The following is a 23599-nucleotide window of genomic DNA, read 5'->3' as shown; positions in this document are numbered from 1 at the left end:
TGCAGGCGGAACGCAAGGACTACGGATTGCTCCTTTGCGCTTGGGTAGGTCGCCTCGTTTTTTGTGTTGGGTGGACTGGGTGGGCTTTCTACTTGATTTTCTTCCTTCGAAGGCGTTGCGAGGGGAGGAGACCTTGTGTAGGGTACTCGAACAGACTCTGGACAATCGGTTTTCCTAGCAGACGCGCCGTGTCGGGGGCCTTTTGAGACGATCCTCTTGTTGCGACGGATTGCTTTTTGTCGGAGGCTTCGGCGACGCGAACTGGAACTTGGCGAAACCTTTTGGGCTGCGAGTGTTGGTCGAAATGCCGACGTGGCAACGCTTGCCGTCACGAATAATTCTGTTGTTACGCAGTGCAACAGCTGTAACGAGATTAGCCAGGTCGAGGGCGTCACCAGCTGTCAATATCGATAGGACTAGTATTCCAGTTTCGGAAACCTAGCTAAGGTTGGCTAAGAGGTGAGGTTGCGTAGGTAGGCGATCAATCCTTCTGCTATGTTATCTGGCCTTGGAATTCTCCTTATCCACGAACCAGCGGGTCCCGACTCAATTGTTCGGCAGTCCACTACTAAACGAGACCCCGGCCAGGCTTGGCAACAGTACTTCTAACACATCCGGTCCAAGGACGTTCTTTACTTGAACTTTCTAGATTGAATACATTCCTTATTCACACACGAATGGGAACTACTTCATCTCGTTCGGAAGGTTTGGAATATTTTTAAGGGTATTTGAATTGAAAAGTCATAACAAAGTAAAATTGGGTAAAATGCGCCAGTTTTCTTTTATACATAAAAAAAAAGCCCAGTAAAAGCCAGACCACAAAAAAAAAAAAAAACACCCCGGTACAAACGCATAAATCAGTTCTTGTTCGCCTTAGCCATCGTGTTCAATGCGCTTCCATTCTTGAACCACTCAATCTGGCCCTCATTGAAAGTGTGAGCCAAGGGGATGTCGAAGGGCTTGCCGTCCTTGGGGTGAACAGTCATGGTGATGTTCTTGCCGGGAGCGAGCTCAGTGCACTTGATGTCGACCCTGTCGTCGGGCTTGATCTTCTCATAGTCGGCAGGGTCAACAAAGGTAAGCGGGAGCATACCCTGCTTCTTCAGGTTGGTCTCGTGGATACGGGCGAAGCTGCGGGTGACGATGGCAAGGCCACCAAGGTGGCGGGGCTCAAGGGCGGCGTGCTCACGCGACGAACCCTCGCCGTAGTTCCAGTCACCGACGACAACCCACTTGATACCGTTCTTCTTGTAGTCACGAGCTACAGCGGGGACAGCGTCGAACTCGCCAGTGAGTTGGTTCTTGACCTTGTTGGCCTCGCCGTTGGCCTCGTTGATGGCACCAATCAGCATGTTGTTGGAGATGTTGTCCAGGTGTCCACGGTACTTGAGCCACGGGCCGGCCATGCTGATGTGGTCGGTGGTGGTCTTGCCCTTGGCCTTGATGAGGATGGGGAGGTCCTTGGCGTCCTTGCCATCCCAAGGCTCGAAAGGAGAGAGGACCTGGAGACGGTCCGAGGAAGGCGAGACGGCGACCGAGACGGACTCGCGATCCTTGGGGGGAGCCTGGTAAGTGTTCTCACCAGGATCGTAGCCGCGAGCGGGAAGAGCCTCGCCGGTCGGGGGCTTCAGCATGAACTCGTTGCCATCCTTGTCCTTGAGCTTGTCGGTCAAGGGGTTGAAGTGCAGAGAGCCGGCGACGGTCAAGGCGACAACGAGGTCGGGAGAAGTAACGAAGGAGTGGGTGGCAGGGTTGCCATCGTTACGTCCGGTGAAGTTACGGTTGTACGAAGAGACAATCGAGTTTGCCTCGCCCTTCTTGACGTCCTTGCGGTCCCACTGACCAATGCAAGGGCCACAGGCGTTGGCGAGGACCATGCCGCCGTACTCCTCGAAGGTCTTGAGCTGACCATCGCGGGCAATGGTAGCACGAATCTGCTCCGAGCCGGGGGTAATGGTGAAGGCAGTCTTGGACTTGAGACCGTGGTCGAGAGCGTCACGGGCAATGGAGGCACCACGAGACATGTCCTCGTAAGAGGAGTTGGTGCAAGAGCCGATGAGACCGACCTTGAGCTCCGAGGGCCAGCCGTTGGCCTTGACAGCCTCGCTGAACTTGGAGATGGGGGTAGCCAAGTCGGGCGTGAAAGGTCCGTTGATGTGAGGCTCAAGCTCGGACAGGTTGATCTCGATGACCTGGTCGTACTCGGCACCCTCGTCCTCGCGAAGCTCCTTGGCGTAAGCGCGGGCGTAGTCGGCGATGTCCGAACGCTTGGTGGCCTTCAGATAGTCGGCCATGCGCTCCGTGAAACGGAAAACAGACGTGGTAGCACCAATCTCAGCACCCATGTTGCAGACGGTTCCGGCACCGGTGCTGGAGAGGGTGTCGACACCAGGGCCATAGTACTCAACAATGTGACCAGTACCACTGCAAGGAGATTCTGTTAGTTTTCGTTGGCCTTGGGCGCGCCAGGAACGGCTAGAAGCTTTTTAGTAGTGACTTACCCCTTGACGGTCGTGATACCAGCAAGCTTGGTAATGATGTCCTTAGCCGAAGTCCAGCCAGACATCTGGCCAGTCAGGTGGACACCAATGTACTTGGGAGCCTTCAGCTCCCAGGGGAGACCAGCCATAACATCGACGGCATCGGCACCACCAACACCAATGGCAGCCATACCGAGACCACCACCGTTGGGAGTGTGCGAGTCAGTACCGATGAGAAGACCACCGGGAAAAGCGTAGTTCTCGAGGATGATCTGGTGAATGATACCAGATCCGGGCTTCCAGAAACCGATGTTGTACTTGGCGCAGGCAGAGGCAAGGAAGTCGTAGACCTCCTTGTTGATGTTGACGGCGCGCTCCAGATCCTTAGGGCCACCAACCTGGGCCTCAATCAAGTGGTCACAGTGAACCGTGGTGGGGTTCGCAACGGAGGGCATGCCAGCCGACATGAACTGAAGGATGGCCATTTGTGCGGTGGCATCTTGGCAAGCAACACGATCAGGGCGGAGCTTGAGGTATGAAACACCACGCTCGATGTCCTGCTCGTGCGGGTTGTCCAAGTGCGAGTAGAGAATCTTCTCGGCGTATGTAAGGGGACGGTTGAGACGGCTGCGGACAATGGCGAGGTTCTCCGACAGCTTCTTGTAAGGGATGAAGTTGTTCTCCTCCCAGTTGTTTTGCCTGACCTGTGGTTGATGAAGAATTGAATTAGCAACTGAGGGGATGAAATGGACACGGGGCAGGGTTGGTAGCTCCAATGAATCCGCCTTGGGTTAAAATCCTGAAGAACAAACAATTCAACCAGACTGCAAGCTCAGGGAGAGAGAGAGCTGTAAAATCTATCACTCACCTTCCTGTCAAGCGGGCTGTCCGAGACCGTTGCCATGCGGCGACGTGTCACGGCGCTCACGCGGGCCAGCGGCGATGCCGCGGCAGCTCTCCGAAGGGCCAGCATGCTGGGCGTGTGAGGCGTTACTTGCCGACAAAATGGAAGAAGAACAAATCAGATATAATTAATTAGACAAGCGTTTTCCAAAGGAGGAATTGAACTCTTCCTGGTTATTTGAGCCCAAGGAAAACAGTCAGGAGCACCTGGCCGACAAATGTGTGTGAATGAATGGGAAACAAGATAACAAAAGCAGAATTTGCTCGAGAGGTAGCGACCAGCGTGGTTTTTGTTCCAGACACTACTCGGCCACTGCGGCTTAAGATTTTGGAGCTCCCGCCCCCACTGTCTGGGGAATTCGGTTATAAGGAGCACTGCGCAACGAATCAGAGAAAAGGGATTATTCCTGACCTAGCAAGGATTAAGCAACGCGGACGTCACAGCAGACACTGTTAGCCTTGGCCCGTTATTCCCTGCCTCCTGGAATCTTTTTTCGAAGCCAATGAGGGCTGGATAATTATTTCCTGTTGATTCTAGATCAACGTCATGTCATGTACACTCACTCACCTTCCTGCATACAGTCCAACACGCGTCGCACGTCCGTCCATCATTGCACAGTAGAATCAAGCATTCAGCCATCTATCAATCTGTCCTGTGGCTGCTGAACAGCGTCTACCCGTAGAATTAATCTCCTTCCCTTCCCTGTCAATTGAGCTCACAGACACTGTCCGGGGCGCGTCATGCATGGTCTGGTCTCACCCCCGTTGGAGTTGACCTCCATCTTATGCCAAGCCTGAGCGTTTAAACCCTCCAGTTTCTAGTTTTAGACTAGGTCCCTACAGTATACTCTGTACAGATACGGGCTAGTATGTTGAGCATGTGCCATTCTTTTTCATTCTTGCATCGCACCGAATTCTAGAGTGCATCAGTCAATTCTCGTGATCCTTCGACGTTGCCACATTCGTGGTTCTTTTACCCACATGTCTACACTTGCCGTCCCTAGCTCCCTAGACAGCAACGCAACCAGCCTCGCAGACCGAGCTCAAATCCTCGGGTCTCCGCCGCCCCGCTCCGCATCGAACCTATCCACAACCCGTGCGCAAACAGGTCTAGCTGGCCAGGCCGCCGGCCCGATTTTATCATAGACAAACAATATTAAACCCGACCAGAGCTTCAGGGTTCAGACGGTCACTTATAGGTCCTAGACACCAAACAGCAGACCTGCCACTTCCTTTTGTGAAGCTTTCTGGAAGCTTACTGCGCTTGCTGGAATGCATACTATTACTATTCCATAAGCCAGCGTAGGTAATTTCAAATCTGTTCTTTTCAATCTTCACGTGAATGTTCCAGCCTGCAACGACCTGATTCGAGTGTTGCTGTGCAGACCTTTTTTTTTTTTTTTTTTGTCTGGTTCAGCCGACGGCGGGTCACAAACTCCTCGGCGGCGACCGACCAGCCCATCTGGGCCTCGGAGTCAGTAGGTGTTACGAGGAGATAAGCTAAAATGCGAACGGAGATCAAGCTATGGCCCACATTTTTGTTTCAAGGCAAAATTTTGACTGTAACCCGTATGGCAAGGATATAAGTAAACAAGAGAAAAACTTTTTTTTCTCAATATAAGACAGAGGCGAATTGAGGTTTTATGCAGCAATTGTTGGCGATAAGTTTTCATGATTGGAGAAGACTCTTTGCATATCCTTGCATGCATTGCAGTATTACTCTGCTCCGTACGTGACGAAACGAGTGCTTTTACTTTTCTCCAAGGTTCTCCCACATGCAACGACATGTTCAACCTATAATGGGCCCTACCATTAGTAGCTTAACCCTGCCTCCAGGCACATCTCTAAGTGGCTGCGCCAAAAAAAAAAAAAAAAAAAAAAAAAAAAAAAAAAAAAAATGCCCCTCCAAAATTTTCACCTCGAGTGCATATCGAGATCCACTTTTGATCACCGATTGCGCCTCAATCCACTTGAGCAAGATTTGCAAGTGCAAATACGCTGTAGTCTGTCACGGGATTTTCCTGAAAACCTCAGCCTGATTAGACATCACCTGCTTCAGCCTTGCGGTTGGCCTAGAGCCCTGTACTTACCATCGACTTGATACACCTTATCTGTTCAACTGAAATCTCTCAAGATGGGTGTGACAAACAAGAAAACCATAACGAAGACGCGGAGGAAGACACGGTAAGAATATAAGTCTCGATCACCAATCATTCAGGTTTCTCAAACAGTATGCTGATAGTCACTTGACAGGGACGTGGACCAGATCAAGGCGGACTTGCTATCACCAAAGCATCTGGCTCAGTGGAAAGACACCAAAGCATCAGAGGACCTCCCCGGCCTCGGCAGGCACTACTGTATCGAATGCGCCAAGTGGTTCGAGACGGACTACAGTCTTGTAGAGCACCGCAAGGGCAAGCCTCACAAGCGACGGTTAGTCTGCTCATTCCGTCATCTACATGGCGTTCTCAGTCCTGACAGTTGTGAACCTACAGTGTCAAGCAGCTCCAGGAGGAACCTTATACTCAAAAGGAGGCTGAGGCTGCTATCGGTTTGAGGACGGACAACAAGGGTCCTCAGCCAAGAAGCGATGCAGATGTGGATATGGCATGAATTTTATGTTATAGGGGACCTGTCCCTCGCATGAGAGATCTCGCATTTTCCGGGTTTGGAGGCGTTCGGCGTTTGAGCCCATCAGCGGCGGTTTGTTCAGTTTTATAACCCAAAAGCATATAAGGACTTGTCGGTGAATAGATATTTGAGGACAATCATGCATGAACCTCATTGTACTATGTTCGGGGATATTTGTGATGGAACATTCCTTAAGCATTGATACTAACCTCTTCCCATTTTTGTCAGTCATGATAACTTAAACAGGTCCTGCTATCAAAGTTAGGACGGTCTGAGTGACACCGCCACTTTGGGCAGATATGATTGAAGAGGTAGGCTTTATGATTCTATATGGCTACATTATACATGATGCTTGAGGGGTGGGAACAGCTCTTGATATTTTTTTTTGTTTGCTTTTTAAATTCAGCTGAGCCGTTCGCGCCCAACAGACTCTTGAAACCCCCTTCCCACCATTATCCCATCCCACCACTTCTTGCTCGGCAACCTCTCTCGGTGCAACCCTCACAATCCCCATCAAATCCGCGCTGAATACTGAAAATGGAATCGCAGGACGGGAACGATCAGTTGGCCAAAGAGCTCCAGGCGGATCTGGCTAGAAAGTATCGACGACACTCGGCCCGGATACATGATATTTGGCGCTCATTCGATCAGCACCAGCGAGTTAGGTGCTTCAAGTCTACTTTCGCTACTAGAGGATATCTGAAACATGCATTGGATCGGAGTGTTAGCGATAGCTATCTTATTGCTCCTGAAATGAGCCTTGGAGACCTTGCTGCAAGTGGCCCTTACTATTTACTAGACATGCTCAAGCACTGCGCCACTTCGTCCGTCTAAGATCAGTTCTTCAGGGGTCTAGACGGTTCAGCTGGCGATCAATGGGTCATCGGCAACAACATGCGCACCAGAAACATGCAGCGCGCACAGGGGCATGCTTTTAAAAACTGATACTCGGTCTTCCGGGACGAAGAAAAGTACGGCTGGACCATGAAAGTAGAACCAAGCCACAAAGCTGAAGTTCTGGTTGGGCTGAAGAAAGCCATCGACGCTGGCATGCTCATCTGTCAAGACTACGGCGAGCTGGTTCTCATGCGTCAAATTACAATCCTGCAGGTCCTCAATATTCTTGTCGAAGATATATTGGACCAAGGATCGAAGACCAGGGACAGAAAGCAGTTGCCAGACAAGCAGGCCCAGTCAGCTGCGGATACCTTCTCTAAGCTTGCAATCTCGCAGCCACCGGCCAAACTCTCCCTTGAAGATCTGGTAGCCAGCGCCCAGGCCCAGAAGGGTGCATTCCGGGAGTATCAGTCTCTCTTATCATCAGCCCCAGTTGTGTTGGCCCACGCAGTGAACCTGCGGTTCTTCAGCCACCCAGGGCTAGCTCCAGACGAAAAGAGCCGCCGCTTGCCGGCCGATACAGACAAATACATCAGCATTTCGTTTTTCGATGCCGTCCACGATGCCGTCCACGATGCAGTCCGGACCGCCGCCATTTCGAAGTACGTAGACTGTTTACTGGCGCTCCTGGAGAAGGAGTACGGTGACAAAGTCCATCGGCCCATCTTGCTTCAGGAACTCTACAACATCTGTCATCTGGTGTTCGTTCGTACACAGGCCGGCCTTAAGCACGCTATCCAGACAGCCAGTGGTGCCAAACAGTTCAAACGCGTTTCCCTAGGATACGACAAACAAGGAAATAAGCGCGTCAATATGAAGGGCGACCCCAAAGAGTTCTTTCGTCCAGATCCCCAGCTTCACTGTTTACTACGTCTTTGCTAGGCGGGAAGTACTGCACCAAAGGCCGTGGACTGTGTAGTTAAACCGAGCGCACTGCACGTTAGTCATCTCGATGAAGAGGCGAAGATGGAGACCCGCGAGGCTCAAGCACTCGGTGATAAAGTAGTCATCACAGGGTTTATGCGTGACGTCTCGCCTGTCGTCTCGATGCCCCCGCTTTTGCGTAAGAAAGACCAGATGTTTGTTTCGAGGTCACAGGAGCTTGAAGCTGAGCTTAACCGGGTCAAAGGTGACCTGGACCTGCGAGGTTTCGCCAGTTCGGTTGGCAATCTCCTCGAGCCAGGCATGGCCTCAGCTTCTCTAGGGGTTCTAGACAAATTCGTCGTTGAGAACACGGGCACAAACCTCGGGGTCCTGTACGAGGACCTCACCGAGGACAGCCTTGTCGATCTCAATAATCGATACCATGAGGCAGGAGAAACTCCAACCCAACAGCGAGCAGAAATGGCTGCCGCTTCCCGTGTCATAACCGCAGCCCGCGCTAGCGGAGAATGAAGTAACGACTACACCAGTACATCTAGGGCTTTTCGGTGCCAATATTTATTTGCACAGCGCCTGAATCGCATGTACGGCTGGAAGAAGAAGTCGGTTGAGACTGCGTGAGCTGCGAGCAACCGAAAAAAAAAAAAAAATTGTTTGCCGAGCCGTGAGAGAAGTACCTTAGATGGACTACTCTCCAGACATACACACGAATCCGCTGTGTTAGAGACAGATCCGGAGATTCAGTGGTAGCAATGTTGGGAAGGAAATAAGTAAGATAGTTGCAGTATTGTATAATGAGACATCAAGCAACTTGTTATATCAGCTTGAATTTTCTGAACGATAAACCCATGGTCTACACCAATGGGACAAGGGAATATGCAATAAGGGTTGGCTTTCGTCTCCAGGTGTACATACAAATACAGCAAGACAAGACAGCCCAGTACGGCAGGGGGTTTTGGCTCAGCGACATCGGCCCCACTATAAAAACCCACAGCAGTTAGCTTTCAGCGCGCCATTGACGGCGTGATGTAGAGAACTGACCTCATCATCTCGGTCGATACGCCCATTTAATTTCAATTTCCACCAAAGATAAAAATCACACCCACCCACCCGTTCAGAAAAACACAGCCGCCCATGAATGTTGCTTGCTAGGTTCGCACGCGTCTCCCTCTCCCCCCTCTTCAGACGAGCCATGGCGCCTTCAGGCAACGCCCATCCGGCGCATCATGGCTCCGCCTCGGCCGCCGCCGTACTGCGAGCCAATGGGAAACAGCAGCAGCAGCAGCAGCAGCGCACTTATACGCCGACCGCCATGAACCGCTGGTCAGTTCTCAACAAGAAACTACCGCCCGTCGAAGCAATCACCGCAATCCACGTCTACGACTTTGATAACACCTGTTCGTCAAGCCCCTCTCTCGTCTTACTTTCCCAAGAACATGACCGGAAACCTCCCCCCATCGGAAGTCGTGTCTTGACCGCCTGCATGCCGTGCTGACGCTTTTTCATCCTTCCCATCTGTCCTATAGTATTCAAGACACCCTTGCCCAATCCAAAGTTGTGGAACGGACCAACGATCGGCCTGCTGGCAAACCCCGACCTGCTCAATGGCGGCTGGTGGCATGATAGCCGCATCCTTGCCGCGACCGGCAACGGCATACTCAAGGAGGAGCCGCGCGGCTGGGAGGGCTGGTGGAACGAAAAGGTTGTCGAGCTTGTCCAGCTCAGCATGAAACAAAAGGACGCGCTCACGGTGCTGCTCACCGGCCGCTCCGAGTCTGGCTTCGCCGACCTGGTCAAGCGCATGGTCGCCAGCAGGGGGCTCGAATTCGACATGGTCTCGCTCAAGCCGGCCGTCGGCCCGGACGGCCAGCGCTTCGCCAGCACCATGATCTTTAAGCAGGTCTACCTAGAAACCCTGATGGAGACGTACAAGGACGCCAAGGAGATTCGCGTCTACGAGGATCGGCCCAAGCACGTCAAGGGGTTCCGCGATTTCATGAGCGAATACAACGTGCGGCTCAACGAGATGGCAGCCGCCGCCAACCAGGGGGGTCCTGCGCCAAACAGGCAACCAATCACCGCCGAGGTCATCCACGTCGCCGAGCTGGGCACGAATTTGGACCCCGTCGTCGAGGTGGCCGAGGTGCAACACTTGATCAATACACACAATGCTCAGCTGGCGTCGAGGCAAGGAGACCAGAGGCGCGACAAGCTCATGATCAAGAAGACGGTCTTTTACACTGGATACCTGGTAAACCCCGAAGACACCTCCCGGCTCTTGGCCCTTGTCGCCCCTAAGCTCCCACGGGCGTCAGAGTCGGAACTCAAGGTCCACGCCAACAACATCATGATCTGTCCCCGCCCCTGTCCGCATAGCATTCTGGAAAAGGTTGGCGGCATGGGCAGCAAGATGAAGTGGGAGGTGGTTGGGCTCGGGTGCTTCGAGAACAACGTCTGGGCGGCCAGCGTGCGGCCCGTCCCCATCACCGCAAAGTACCACACCGACAACAAGACGCCGCACATTGTGCTCGCACTGAGGAAGGGCGCCAGGCCTATCGACGCCAGCAAGATCCAAAACTGGCAGCCTCTCCCGCCAGACCAGGCCTTCATCTTCGAGACGACCGTAGGCGAGAAGATTCTCTTCCGCATCGAGGCCGAGGACCCCAGTGAGGGCGAGTATGAGAGTCTGTTCGCCAATAAGGCCTCCAAGCGGAAGCACACGGCTGAAGACGAGGCGCCGTCATACTCTCGCGGCGGCGGGAACTTCCAGAATGGCAAGCGCAACTTCCACAGCCAAGCCGGCAACTCCAGGGGCGGGGGCGGCCGTGGCAACGGTAACGGGAACGGCAACGGCAACGGTGGTTTCCGTGGTAACTCGGGCAGAGGCAACCGTGGAAACTCGCGCGGCGGCGGCGGCTTTCGAGCCGGCGGCGGCCGGGGCGGAGGTGGTGGGAGGGGCGGGAAGCACTCATACCACTCGCTGGACGACCCGGGTAAGCAGCGCGACAGCGGCAGTGGCGGGATATCATATGAGGATAGCAGCTATGCGGCCCCGTCGCAGCAGCAGCAACCACCAGCACAAACACAGCAACCATACACTCATTACCAGGCAACCCAGCAGATGGTACCGCCGCCACCGCCCTTAGTCCCCAGTGCGGCCTATTACCCGCAGTTGCCTCAAGCACCGCCCGTCTGGCAACCGCCCGCAGCTGGCCAAGGCTACGGCGGACCGGACGTGGGAAGTTATTACTGATCTTGTTATGATGCGGGACTTGAGTTATTGCCAAACTACCAGCACATTTTAGGTTTATATTTCAGCCGGGGACCGTCGTTGAGCTTTTTCTCAATCTTTTTTTAATTTGTCTTTTATTATGTCAATATGTGGGCGGTGAATATTTCAGCATTGTTTTCACTAGGTCTCCTTTTTCTTCTTCTCGGATATCACGAAATACCCCTCGCTTGTTTACTCAGCATGCTTTGTTCCAAAAAAAACTGAAAAGCCGCCTGCCGCGGAAAGTTGCAATCATCATCTCATAGATTTCAGGGGTACGGGGAGTCATGGGGGTTGTGTTCAAAAGGGCATTCAGACGATGACGGCCATGTATTATCACCTCCAACTATACGAAAAACACACACACAAAGAAAAGAAAAAAAAAAAAAAAAAAGCGATGATTATCAATATAAGAATTGGCTACGCTCCCCCATCGAAACCACTCACTGTCAGAGGTTCAATGTTTTGTTGAGCTGATGGCCTCTTATACATGTCGGTAGATCCAAAGGATATAGGTCCGATGTTTATATGGAGGTGAACAGAGTCAAGACTTAACAAGAGGCATACAGAAAAAGCACATTCTTGCCACAGTATCAGGATAGATAGACATGGATTTCAACAGGTGAATGTTGGGAGTTTGCGTCTTTTGTCTATTTGCAATGACCAGAAATGGCTCTATGCCAACCCAAAAACTGCAAACCACTGACCAGACCATTTCTTTCGTTTTCTACTCGTCGTCGCTATCATCACTGTCATCATCTTCTTGCAGCCAGTCAATCAGGACCTTGCACTTTTCCTTGACCGTGACCATCTTCTCCCCCTGAGCGGCATCTGCCCCTTTCCACCAGGCCAAGATACCCTCCTCCTCGAGCACGTCCAGGTTGTACAGATGCTGTAGCAGCGCCGCTAGCAACGTGCCCGCGCGACCAGTCTCGATGCCCTTGGCGGCCGCAGCCGCCTTCTGGAGCGCGAGCGCAAAAGCTGCCTGATCGGCTGTGTCGTCGCCGCCGACGCCAACCTCCGACACGAACTTGGAAGTGCCCTTCTTGGCCGTCAGGGCGCGCTCGGCTGCCTTGGACGGCTCGAGGGCGCCAGTCAGCTGTTGCATCAGCTCAACGGCAGCCCTCACCAGTGACGTAGCGATAGCGCGGCGTACAGCCGCGTCCGAGGCGTCGGTAGCGAGGCGCAGGCCCATGAACTCGAGCTTAGCACCGTCCATATCCTTGTTGTCTTCGGATCGAAGGGCATCCACCAGACTTGTTACGGCATCGTTGTGGAAGGATGTGCTGGCGTTATCCGAGCCGGCCGATGTTTCCGAGATCATGGATGAATGTCGCTCTCGAGAGCTAGAGCCAGGATCGAGGTGGCCATGTGCACCGCCTCCAAGACCACCGTCGTCGCTCTCGTCATCCGAGTGGTCTGAATTGAATGAAGATATCGTCGAAGTGGAAATATTGAGGTGTGCCGTGGAGTAGATGAGTGTCCTTTGGAGGTTGGCCGGGTCAAACTCGTCATATTCGTCCTCGTCCTCGTATTGGTATACCGACCCCTTGCCTGATGGTCCAAGGAGTTTCGTGTCCGTTTCTGCAAGAAGGCGATCCCGTGTAAAAAGTGATAATGTTGTTGCATCGGGGAGGGAGACTCCGTCGCTTAATTGTACGCCGAATGAGATAAGAGAGCCTGCTGGTATTGTGCAGTCCTTGCCAACAGTTGCAGAGCTAGCCACGACAGACCTCGTTATCCTAGCTCCATCCTCAATGGTGGCGTCGCTCCATATGAAACTGTCGCTTATGTGGACATTGTTTCCAATGTGGCACCTCTCGCCTATCACGCAGTTCATTATAGTGCTGCCCGTCCCTACCGTTGTCTTCATTCCCACCACCGACTTCTCGACGTGGCTGCCAACCTCGAACTTGACGCCCTTTTCGGAGTAGACAAAGTTTCGGCGAAGAGCATAAGATTGTCCTTGAACAAGGTTGTTGTCGGGAACCATGGGGAACGTCCATCTGCTAATCACATCGCGTGTGATGGATTCGTATAGCTGCAGATTGCTCGCACGAGCACCGTATCCCTCGTTCACTATGTTGGTGTAGATGAGCTTACCGTTGAGCTCCCAGTCCTTCAACACGCCATGCAAAAAGTGTTTCCGAGGCGCCTCGTAATCAAAGCTGTCGGACCAAAGGGCCAGCACATCTGGGGTGCAGATGTCGATCTCGCAGTCGATCAGATCAGTGCGCATCTCGACTTCGTCATGCTCGAAAACGGCAGGATCAAGCAAGGTGTAATGGCTGCTCTGTAACGGGTTCGTCTCGTCAAACTGCAAGCACCGACCCTCTTTGGCTTCGATTGTAAAGACGGGTGTGGTACCCCGTGATTTTGTGTGGTGGTCGCCTGGCCCCCCCTCGCGCAAGACCATCGTCATGATGGCGTCCCGGTTTGCTTCTCTGCGCCTTCGGTGAGCGGTCAGGGCATTGTCAAGGGGAATGTTGGCGACCAGGTCGCCATGGACGAGGATAAAGTCGCCAGATATGAGGCCTCGCTTATCAAGATCCCGTAGAAAGTCACCAGGGGACGAGGCATCGTTGACGCGCACAAACTCAAGAAGTGAGAAGGGTGATATGTGGCCGGCAGGACTCCATCGCGGTGAATCTTGTATATATTGCTCAACCTGGTCTGTGTGGTTCCCGCAGTAGATGAAGACCTCATGAATACCGTTCATGGCCAGGTACTCAAGTGTGTACTCGATCAGGGGCGTGTTCGCTAATGGGAGAAGACACTTGGATGACGGTCAGGCAATGGCCATGAGCACAAGAGATAACATGGAGTGCTGGGATATATGCATACTCGTGGCTTTTCTAGGGTGAAGGGCGCAAAGCGGTCTTGAAACGAGTCGGCGAGAACCTGGCATGGACGGAAAGGAGTCTTCTATCAGCATCGCATCATGCCGTGGCAGGTAACCAGACCTGAATCACAAAAGAGCAGCAAAGACTTACAACGGCCTGGACGATATCCTCGGCTTTCTCCTCGGCGCCACCTCCGCCGGACTTTTTGCCCTTGGCTGCGGCCTTGCCGCCTTTATGTTGCGACATTGCTGCTTCGCCGAGCGAGCTGGAAGCCAAAGACTACCAAAGCCCAGCCTCCCCTAGAATCACTGGTCTATGCTCGACTTAAGGTCCGTGCAGCAAGAGACTTGTGAGTTTGTTGATAAATCAATTGACAGCTTACTGAAACGATTTGAATATGGAATGTTGTTACTTGATGTGGATGAATTTTTTGCTCGTTGCTTGGTGGGATGACTCAACCAGGCTAGAGGACTTTTTGCTTGTGACTGCAAGCAGAACGGGAATGGGCTTGCGATTTGCCCCGCATCTCCCTCCCACCATGCCATGACGGAGCTGCTATGGAGCTTCCTCTGCCTTACGCCATGAAAGTAGCTAGTGGCCAGTCCCCACACGAGATGGAAGTCAGCTATCGCCGACGCGCCAGCTCAGACTTGAAGCACAAAAACGACGCGCCGGTTCGACTCTGTTCTCGTCTTAGTCATCGGATGTTAGTACTACCAGCAGCCAAAGAGCAGAATATAATTTTTGTCATCCATGATCACGCCGATTTTTCCTCCTCTTTTTTTTCTTGCACTTAGCTTCACAAGGATACCGAGCAATAGGTAGCATACAGAACTTTGTCACCGTCTCGAAATGGCAAATTCACTTCTTTGTCTTTGGGAAGATTTCCTAATATCGGAGGGTTAAACTACTGTACAATGTTTGCAAAGGATGTAGCCCGAAATATGGTCGCGAGTCTGGCCCTCGTCTTGTGGCTGATTGGATCAGAGACGGAGATGAAGCTGAGCTTTGTTTAACAGTCAATATTTCCACTGCCGACAAACAGACGGTATCTTCCATCTATTTTAGCAACGGTACCTTTGGGTACTTTATTCGCCAGCTGTACTGGAGTTTCCTCGACAACAGATCTCGGAGCACACTCAGCTTATGTGCGTAACATAGAAAGAAGGCAACCCTCGAACGACTTGGCGCACCCCAACATAGATTGTAAAAAGTCAAGAATACTCGATAACAAATCCCATGTGACCATATCAGCCGCTTTCCGCCCGTTCCAGGCCAGTCGAGACCTCTTAGTTCTCGCCGGGGGTCCTGCATAGGCATGCCTGGTGCGTCTGCAGCCAAGGAGATGCGCGACATAAAATTTGGGGTGGGTTCAAATGCCACGAAAAGAAACGTGCCCAAATATCGTTCAGCCTAGCTTGTGTGATTTATTACCCGTTTTCCCTCCATCTTGTTTGTTCATATCGTCATCATCCGACAGCAATACCATCAATGGGCTGTGACCGAAATGAAGACAACCCAACAAATCCTTGGGAGCTCGGCTGGCAGCAATGGCATGACAGGGGGAAGCGACCCTGAACTAAGAGGAAAAAAAGTGCGGATGAAAATCCGGGGAAACTGGATCTTTTTTTTTTTTTTTTTTTTTTTTCAATTCTTTTTCGCTTGAGACTGCTTCCCCCACACAGCGTGTTGTCTTGGCTTGTCTGCTATAATGAACTCCCTTTTGCCTGCCCGTCGTTTAAACCTGATGAAAATCCAACCTCCGCCAACTCATTGGCGTAAAGTAAAAAGCTTGATTCTCTTGGACGGCCTTGTTGTTCAGCCGCGATTACTTTGATAAAAAAAAAAAAAGAAGTTCCGGAGACACTGAGAATATGACATAACTGCACATGTCTGTAGGTATAGAAACCGAATCAGTTACGGAGCTTCGTGGAATTGATAAATCCACTGGGCAACAGCTCCCGGCCATGTAAATACGCTGAGCCGAAGAATGGCTGAACAACATACGCAAGCACCTTTTTGTTTTTCTTTTTTTTTTTCTTTTTTTTTTTTTCAAACCAAACCACTTAACCTGTAAATCAGCACAACGGAGCAAAGAGGTTAGGCAAAGATGTCCAAGCACTCCCCACCATCAACTAGCCGCCAGTCTCACCGGTACCAAGAGACTGGCTAGAATAGCTCCGTAGCTTCTTATCCTGGGGGATCCAGACCAGCATCGGCCCGCCCCAAGGTGTGACACGACAGGAGAAAGTCAGCCCCGGAGCTAATCAACCGAACTTTTTTCTTCCCTTATGACTGATTGGTCGCCATCCTGTTAAATCGGCTGGCTGTTTATATATATTTTCCTCATTTGATCTAGATCTAGACCATATTAGAATCAATCCCGGTATTTTGACGGATTCATTTCATTTCTAATTATTTTCTGCAAACATTCGGGTACTTCTATGATTATCAATCACCTGGTTCTTATCTCAGCTTGAACCTGGGGGCCGAAATCTCGTTTTGAGCTGGGCCTGGGGTCACTCCCACTTGCCGCTTACATGCTCGCCGTACGCTTGCGCCTCGTTACGTTTCATCGCCAGGTGGGATAGGACTTGTAGGATTCGGACCCCTCGTCACATCAATTTAGCTGCAGCCCTGTGATTGCAACGCTTTATACTTTTTCTTTTTTTTTTTTTTTTTCCTTTAAATGGGTGGTCCCGGACTCTCGGGTGCTCCATTGGCGGCGAAATATACATACTATATACAACCGGGTCAGGTACCTGGGCTACCCCCAGAAATAAAAGACGGGGTAACTCCATAAATAAAAAGTGTATACGAGAGAAAGAAAAAAGGGCCTGGACCCATCTACGGTCTGCAACTCCGCGCTACCTCCGGTTACAGCCGTTGTTCTAGACTCGGGACCCTTCCCTAGCTCGTCCAATGTTTTCTACACTTTAATATGACCGAGCCTGCCTCCTGCCCTGAAAGTTCCTTTTGTTTTCTTATATGCCAACCCTATGTGTGTTTGTGGGTTTTTTTTTCTGTCCTCTCCTACCGGCACTTGGCAGTTTTGCATTCTCCAGATGTGATGTTATGTTTCTTTTATCATCCTTCATTCATTTCTTTTTCCAACTTCTGTCTTACACCGTGATGCATCGAATGCCCGCGTAGAGCCTAAACACTTACTACAGAGCCGAAAGACAGTCCACGAAGCTGGCATCCTCGCCTTTTCCCCATCGCCATTTGGATTTTACGAATTCACCACAGCGGGACATAGCAACGTTCATCTGTCATCAATAATGGATCCGGCCTTTATAGATCAGACTGCCGAGTCGCCCCATCATGGCGAGGTGACCTGAAAGCATCCAAACCAACCCAACCCGTATAGAAAACAACACCCCTATCCCGACCCGTTCATGGCATGGAACGCCATAGCCCTGGTATTCAAGAACCAACTCCCGTCAGGTTATATTGGATGACGACCAAAACGCCCCCGAACTCCCGCGACTTTTTGCCACAAAAAGTGTCCACGTCATGCCCAGCCTAAACAAAAGGCGATGGAAACCCAAACCAGAGGAAAAAAAAAGACAAGACAACGGTATAACCCCCAATCTTTGACACGCTCGCGAAAAAAGGCGCTGCACAATGGTATCTTAAATAGGTAGCCACAACATATATAAGGTCGAAAACAACGAACCCCCATCGACGACATCCGCGCTCCAATGCAACAGCCTAATGATTCCCTGACTATCGCCTCGTTTTGAGAGGCGGTAGGCAACAAGACCTAACGGTGATCAAGTTGGAATAATTGGTGACGTTTGAAAGTCGAATCGACAACTCGCCGGCAACTGTGTCTAATGGTAGCTAGTCGAGGCTCCGGCATGTACACGTTGACGTTTGTTGGCTTGGTCATCCTGGTGATCCATCATGCGCCGCATCTGTATGTTGTTTGGTGCCATGTGCTCCGAAAGGCGATGCATGGAATTGGGGCCTAGAGCGGCGTGGCTGCCCCCTGGCACCGCCATCGGTCCTCCTCCTGGCATACCTGCTTGTCCAGACATCGTCATCATGCCGTTGAATGGCGCTGGCGACCTTTGCTGTGTGCCGCTGGTCCCGAGGTTCATGGCCCCGCCACCATTTCCTGCCCCCAAGAAACCAGTGCTGCCGTCCATAGCTGCACCGCTGTGGTTCATCATTGGCGATCCCCAACCGACAGTTCCTACAGACGCAGGGGAATGTGTACTCTCAAACTTGATTGGCGTTGCCGGTATCGTTCCCCCGCTCGTCCCTTCAAACTTGATCTGATGGTGGGGCTGCTGTTGGGCTGCCAGATGTTGCTGCATGCCATGCGCAGGAGGAGTCGCCATTTGCGGTTGCATTTGCACAGACTGAGGCATCATCATTTGAGGGCCTGCCGGAGTGAATGGTGTTGAAGATACCGTGCTTGGTGCCTGTCCAGCCATCTCGCCCGCGAAAGCAGAGTCCTCTTCGTGCGAGTGCGCCGAAAACTTGAGCATGTGGCTCAAGTGTTTCTTGACGATTCTGACCATTCCCTCCTTGGTGAATGGTTTCGCCAGAACATCGTTCATGCCTGATCAACACTGTCAGTCTCCATGGTTTGATGATTTCAGACTCGCAATGGAAATTCCAGAACTTACCGAATTCGAAATATGTTGTTATATCCTCCTGGCGGATGTTGGAGGTCATGGCTATGATTGGGATAACGGCGCCACGTTGACGGATCGAGCTCGTGGCTGACACACCGTCCATTTCAGGCATGATAATATCCATGAATATTAGCGAATATCTGTTGGGGTTACTTGAGAACTTGGAGACGGCATCAAATCCGTTCATCTGACCCATTACAAGTGGTGTTAGCACTCGTCACCACTTCCGGAACCTGAGAGTAAAGTACACTTACGGCAGTCTCAACATCGCAGCCAAAATGGGTAAGGAACTTGGATCCGATGCGCTGGCAGACCTTGTCGTCCTCAACCAGTAATATGCACGGTTTCGTCTCCCATACGGCAGCTGCCATCCCTCCCGTTGGCGGTGGTGTTGCCTGGGCCGGAGCATCGATGGCTCCCAGAGCCGGAGGCTGTGAATAAGGAATATTATTGATATGGTCGGCATGGAAGGGGTCGATTCCTGTGGTCTGTCCTACGGGATATACCATTGGTTTCTGGTCCGTAAATATGTCGACCCCAGTGAATGTCATGTTGAAGGCCTGTTGTTGGGAGAGCAGGGCCGCGGAAGATGTCGTCGAGTCTGGTGGCGAGGCGACGTTGTTATGCTGCTGCTGCGCCAGCCTTTCAAGAGCATTGGAATTGCGGGATGCATCGATGTTCGAGGTTATGCTCTCTAGCACTTCTCGGGCACGTCGTAGTTCTGGCGCTGGCTCATCATCGCTTCCAGGAAGCAAGCTCATACCGCCGGCGGTGAATCCCTGGGCCGATCCCGAAGCACCATTTGCTTGCGTGGTTTTTCGTCTCCGCTCGTCCTGGTTCTCCAAATGGTTCATAATCTCATGAAAGTACTGGGTAAATAGCTTTAACGACTTCTGATGACCCGAAACCTCGTCTGTCAGAATCCTATTGGCCATCGCCAGGTTGTGATTTGCAGTTTGAAGCTCGTGCATCTGTTGGATCACTGCATGAAGAGACTCGTTCATTAACCCGACATGCTGGTTGGTATCAAAGGCAGCCTCCGCAGGAGCTGGTTTCCTGGTTGTCGGAGCTTTCCTTTTGATAATATCAAAGTTGTGACTCTGACCCCTCGCAAACTCGGTATGTCGAAATTCCCACGCCTAAATTGGTGTTGGTCAGGTCATGCATATGGTATGCTATTTACAGTTGTATTATGCATAGAACTTACATTCGGGCCATACTGGGCGTTGTCGTCTGTGTTCCGTACTTTGTGGAAATCATACTTGTTAAGCTGCCTCACAAAGCTGGCGAAATTGCTATGTTTGAAGTGTTGTGGGAGTATCTCTTTGGTGAAGCGATCGTTCTAGAGCGAGTTCCGAGTCAGAGCCCTGGCATTGATGTGTGGGATCAGTGGGTGTAGGAGTTCCTTAATGCTTACATCCTTTACTATAAAACTAGTTCCATCGTCACTCCAGCAGACAATATCTGATTCTGATGGATCTTCCAACATACTACCGAATTGAACGATTAGCAAATTTGTCCCAAGGTTGACACGAGGGTCGCCATCCCTGGGAAGGAATTTACCGATATAGTTTCCGAACCTAAATAATGTAGCAACTGCGTTAGTCATCCATATAGCCTTTGATAGAGTTTTGAACAGGATTATGCAGGCACCACGACCTCCAGGTGTATCGGATATTAGAGCCCATCACATACAAAGTCACTGGAGTTGTTGTTCCCTCCCTGCGACCCCAACTCGCTTTCTTGTGCAGGCGGCATGATTGTGTAAACTTGATGTTGGTGCAGTGTACTTTCAGTCAGAGGGGTGGTCGATGCAGAGGCTGCACAGTTTTTCCGCAGTGATGTACCGTTCGGTCCTTGGGGAGTTGGGCGTTGAAACGAAAACAACAACGTTGCTGCGGTCTTGACTAGACCAAATAGTTGCAGATGAAGGACCTAGAAACGTATTCCACCGAGAATCGGCTCGAGCCAAAAGGCACAGACCAATATCGTATAGGATTTAAAAATGTTTCCTCTCTTCACAGCATCCAGCTGCCTCGACCATGCGCTGTCAGTCAAGATGGCGCACGTCGAGGTACTATAGACCGGACCCTCCTAATTCTTGCGAGAAAGCTGCCAGGGCGCAGCTGATGTCAGTGAAGCCCTGGAAACTATGTTGAAGCGCGCAGAAACCACAGGCTACCACGCGTGGCTGGCGCATGCGCTGTCGCGCACGAGGCGCAAGATTCTTCGAGTAAAGTTTTCGTGATTAAGGGTCTTGGGGAGCGGGAGCCTGTGTTGTTGCGTTGGGCCAGGGGTCGTCAGTACGTCGCGTCACGCACGTTGTTTTTGTTGGTCGAAGCGTCGTGCTTTAGTGTGTGCAGGATATGAGGTGCACTTCTGATGGGAGTCGATGTCGTAAGGGTCAGCCCCAGTCGCAGCCGATGGAAGAGCACCAAGGACGGCGTATATGGTTGGAGAAATTGGGTGCCAACGGGTGTGGTTGTGTAGGCGGATAGGCCTCTAGCCAAGGAGAGGCACAGGACCAGCAATCTTGTCTTTGCTCAAGCGCAAGTAGGGAGGGTTGGGCGAGGTGGGGGGACGGTGTGAGAGACAGTTCGGATCTCGGGTGTCTGCCTGGGTGGTCTTGGTATGCAGGTCTCCAGAAGTTAGATAGGTTGAGCATGCGTGTATTGGCAGCAAGTGAGGTCCTGCGTAAACCTGCTGGTGGTCAATGGCGGGACAGCATGGGTGTGTGAGTGCCGGTGCGTGAGCTACAGTGAAGTTGGAGGCGCGAATCGTAATTACGACATAACATGTGGAATGAATGGTATCGGTGGTAGATCTATCACCTGTCGAAGTTTCGCTCTATCCAGGAATAATTAGATTGAAGAAGGGAAAAAAGAAAAAAAAAAACAAACCAACTAAAACAGTAGACGAAAAAAAAAATGAATGAAAATTATGGATGCTTCTCACTGCAGGGCCTTTCTGATTGACCACAAAAGCCAGCATCCGAGTTTTCCAGCTTGGCCAGCGCTGATGTAAAGCTTGGCCCAGCCGAATGGTGGAAACTTGGGGTGTGTGCAAAATGGGCAAGCAAGCAAGACGACTGGAGAGCCCTGGAAGACCTGACGACATGGCGCTGTGGAGTATTCTCCCGGCGGCCTCGAGGGAGGGAGTTTGTTGAAGCAAGAGTTGGCCCGAACTGGGACAGGGAATCAGATCCAAGTGGGTGGGGCGGGGTGCCCCTGTGAATGGGAATGGGTCCCGCATTCCCGCACACTGTGAGCAAGAGGCATGTTCCTTTTTCAGGGCTGTCCCATCCAACGAACTCGCTGCTCGTTGCGAAACAGCCATATCCTTGCGGTAGTCCGCGCGTCAAGCCCACTCTCCAGTTCCTTTTTCCGGTAGACATTGCTGGGTTTGGTGGTAATCCCAAAAAGCCAAATTCAAATGCTACTCGAGTCCGTGGGCATGGATATATGCCTGCTACATCTAAGTTGGAAATATGGGTTAGGCTGCTTGTTTTAATGTACGTTTACCGGTAGGTATATGCACCACGGGTTTGATTTGGCGGCGGAACGGCTGACGATCAATGGGTGAGTACGAAGTGGGCGGCGCCTTTGTTGTACGCTAACCATTGGCTACAAGCTACCGGTCTCGCTCGTACTCTACGTACTGCGTACAGTACCTCCTCAGGCTCCTATACCAATGCAACCCCTTGTTATGTGAGTAGCCAGTCGGCTGGTCGTTCGCCTAGATCGTCAAATCACACCCTGGGAAGGTAAGGTATTCATTGCCTGGAAATCAGCTAGGCTGCTGAATAGTGCCCTACACGGCCGATTGAATGCGAGAAACATTCTGGCCGAACTTCCAAACGTGCGATAATTTGTGACCGAGGAGATCATCCATTCCACGTCGTCCGAGGAAGAGAGTCGTCCCAGCCTTTTTTTTTTTTTTTTTTTTTTTACTGACCTCGCCGCGTTTGTACCACGAGTTGTTTCCGCGTTGAATTTCCTGATTCCGATTAGCCGGTTGATAACCCTTGCCTTTCTTGCTTACAGTGGATACACAGTACGTCTGCCAAGAGACACGCGCAGACTGACCGCACCTTGCCGTCGGTGCCGATCCTTACCAGATCTCCGCGGCAATCCCTGTTCGCAGGTGCTGGGCTGAACGTAATTGCTATTGGCTATACCCAGCTTTGCCTACGGAGCATACGTGGTATTGCAGGTTCCCCATTGAAGTGATGTATTTTCCTACTTGTTTTTTTTGTTTTGTTTTAATTTGTTTGCAATCTTTTGTTCCCTCTTTCTCGCAACGTGAACATTGATTGCCACGGTGGCTTGAACTAAAACAGTTCATGGAGTACAGTTCAAGAGCCCCATAACCCCTAAACTAGCTAGGTAAGCCTTTGTTAACACCCTGCTTCTCTCAGGGTCTGAGGGGTAGGTATGTACAGTACGTTTGCTGAGATAGTGTGATGTACTGTACATGCACGAGATGCACTAATATCACTTGTGTCCATCAATGATTAAGCGCTCCACCCCTCCTTGGCAGCATGGAGGGAGTGGATTTCACTCAGATTTCAGCGACGACTTGAGCGGTACCAAAGTACTTCCATGTGGAACTTGTAGTTTCGCCGCTTCTCCCTTATTCGACGTACCAGATTTGAGACATCAGCAGGGAGCGTCTTGACTATTGGTACTGGACCCGATCGGTCTCATTCCAGCAACAAGTTCTTGGCTCTCTCCAGTGCCACCGGATAACATACAACACACATACAGGGAGAGACAACTCGCTGCGAGCATTGCATCTGATCATATCTTTTGTAGATCGGAAACCTGCAGACTCATTGCGAGACGGATGCGCCGTTGAACATCGGACCTCATCATCGAATCTGATAATCTTCTCTTTCTGTCCTCAACGATACTGGTTCACCTTTGTCGCAAACGAACCTGGTCAAAGTCTGCTTGCTGGTACCGATTCGGTGCGGCTCTTTGCAGGGGTCACGGCACAACCCAAAAACCACAACCTTATCCATATTCAGTCGGCACCATTCCT

General features: G+C 51.5%; 7 protein-coding genes across 7 annotated transcripts; 4 read left to right on the top strand and 3 right to left on the bottom strand.

The window, feature by feature from the left end:
* Positions 1 to 857: 857 nt before the first annotated feature.
* Positions 858 to 3453, bottom strand: PpBr36_06660 (uncharacterized protein; the record flags this gene model as incomplete). Its single annotated transcript, XM_029893803.1, has 3 exons — positions 858 to 2424; positions 2502 to 3184; positions 3349 to 3453. The coding sequence occupies 3 exons, from the start codon at positions 3451 to 3453 to the stop codon at positions 858 to 860; spliced, it is 2355 nt and encodes a 784-aa protein (XP_029746586.1).
* A 2064-nt stretch (positions 3454 to 5517) lies between these two features.
* Positions 5518 to 5996, top strand: PpBr36_06659 (uncharacterized protein; the record flags this gene model as incomplete). The annotated part of the gene is made up of 3 exons (XM_029893802.1): positions 5518 to 5567; positions 5637 to 5816; positions 5879 to 5996. The coding sequence occupies 3 exons, from the start codon at positions 5518 to 5520 to the stop codon at positions 5994 to 5996; spliced, it is 348 nt and encodes a 115-aa protein (XP_029746008.1).
* A 1002-nt stretch (positions 5997 to 6998) lies between these two features.
* On the top strand, positions 6999 to 8306 carry PpBr36_06658 (uncharacterized protein; the record flags this gene model as incomplete). Its single annotated transcript, XM_029893801.1, has 2 exons — positions 6999 to 7752; positions 7831 to 8306. The coding sequence occupies 2 exons, from the start codon at positions 6999 to 7001 to the stop codon at positions 8304 to 8306; spliced, it is 1230 nt and encodes a 409-aa protein (XP_029746009.1).
* A 625-nt stretch (positions 8307 to 8931) lies between these two features.
* Positions 8932 to 11046, top strand: PpBr36_06657 (uncharacterized protein; the record flags this gene model as incomplete). Its single annotated transcript, XM_029893800.1, has 2 exons — positions 8932 to 9190; positions 9320 to 11046. 2 exons carry the CDS (start codon positions 8932 to 8934, stop codon positions 11044 to 11046), a joined length of 1986 nt encoding a protein of 661 aa, XP_029746006.1.
* A 745-nt stretch (positions 11047 to 11791) lies between these two features.
* On the bottom strand, positions 11792 to 14153 carry PpBr36_06656 (uncharacterized protein; the record flags this gene model as incomplete). Its single annotated transcript, XM_029893799.1, has 3 exons — positions 11792 to 13840; positions 13909 to 13965; positions 14058 to 14153. 3 exons carry the CDS (start codon positions 14151 to 14153, stop codon positions 11792 to 11794), a joined length of 2202 nt encoding a protein of 733 aa, XP_029746007.1.
* A 3590-nt stretch (positions 14154 to 17743) lies between these two features.
* On the bottom strand, positions 17744 to 20314 carry PpBr36_06655 (uncharacterized protein; the record flags this gene model as incomplete). Its single annotated transcript, XM_029893798.1, has 7 exons — positions 17744 to 18480; positions 18548 to 18743; positions 18811 to 19695; positions 19764 to 19898; positions 19974 to 20046; positions 20120 to 20136; positions 20252 to 20314. The coding sequence occupies 7 exons, from the start codon at positions 20312 to 20314 to the stop codon at positions 17744 to 17746; spliced, it is 2106 nt and encodes a 701-aa protein (XP_029746004.1).
* A 247-nt stretch (positions 20315 to 20561) lies between these two features.
* PpBr36_06654 (uncharacterized protein) lies at positions 20562 to 21421 on the top strand (the record flags this gene model as incomplete). The annotated part of the gene is made up of 4 exons (XM_029893797.1): positions 20562 to 20605; positions 20734 to 20859; positions 21105 to 21290; positions 21316 to 21421. The coding sequence occupies 4 exons, from the start codon at positions 20562 to 20564 to the stop codon at positions 21419 to 21421; spliced, it is 462 nt and encodes a 153-aa protein (XP_029746005.1).
* Between the last annotated feature and the right edge of the window lie 2178 nt (positions 21422 to 23599).

Source organism: Pyricularia pennisetigena (genome assembly GCF_004337985.1).
Source record: "Pyricularia pennisetigena strain Br36 chromosome 4 map unlocalized Pyricularia_pennisetigena_Br36_Scf_6, whole genome shotgun sequence".
In the NCBI taxonomy this organism is placed as follows: Eukaryota; Fungi; Ascomycota; class Sordariomycetes; order Magnaporthales; family Pyriculariaceae; genus Pyricularia; species Pyricularia pennisetigena.
Note: the sequence above shows the minus strand (reverse complement) of the source record. Positions and strands in the feature narration are given on the sequence as shown.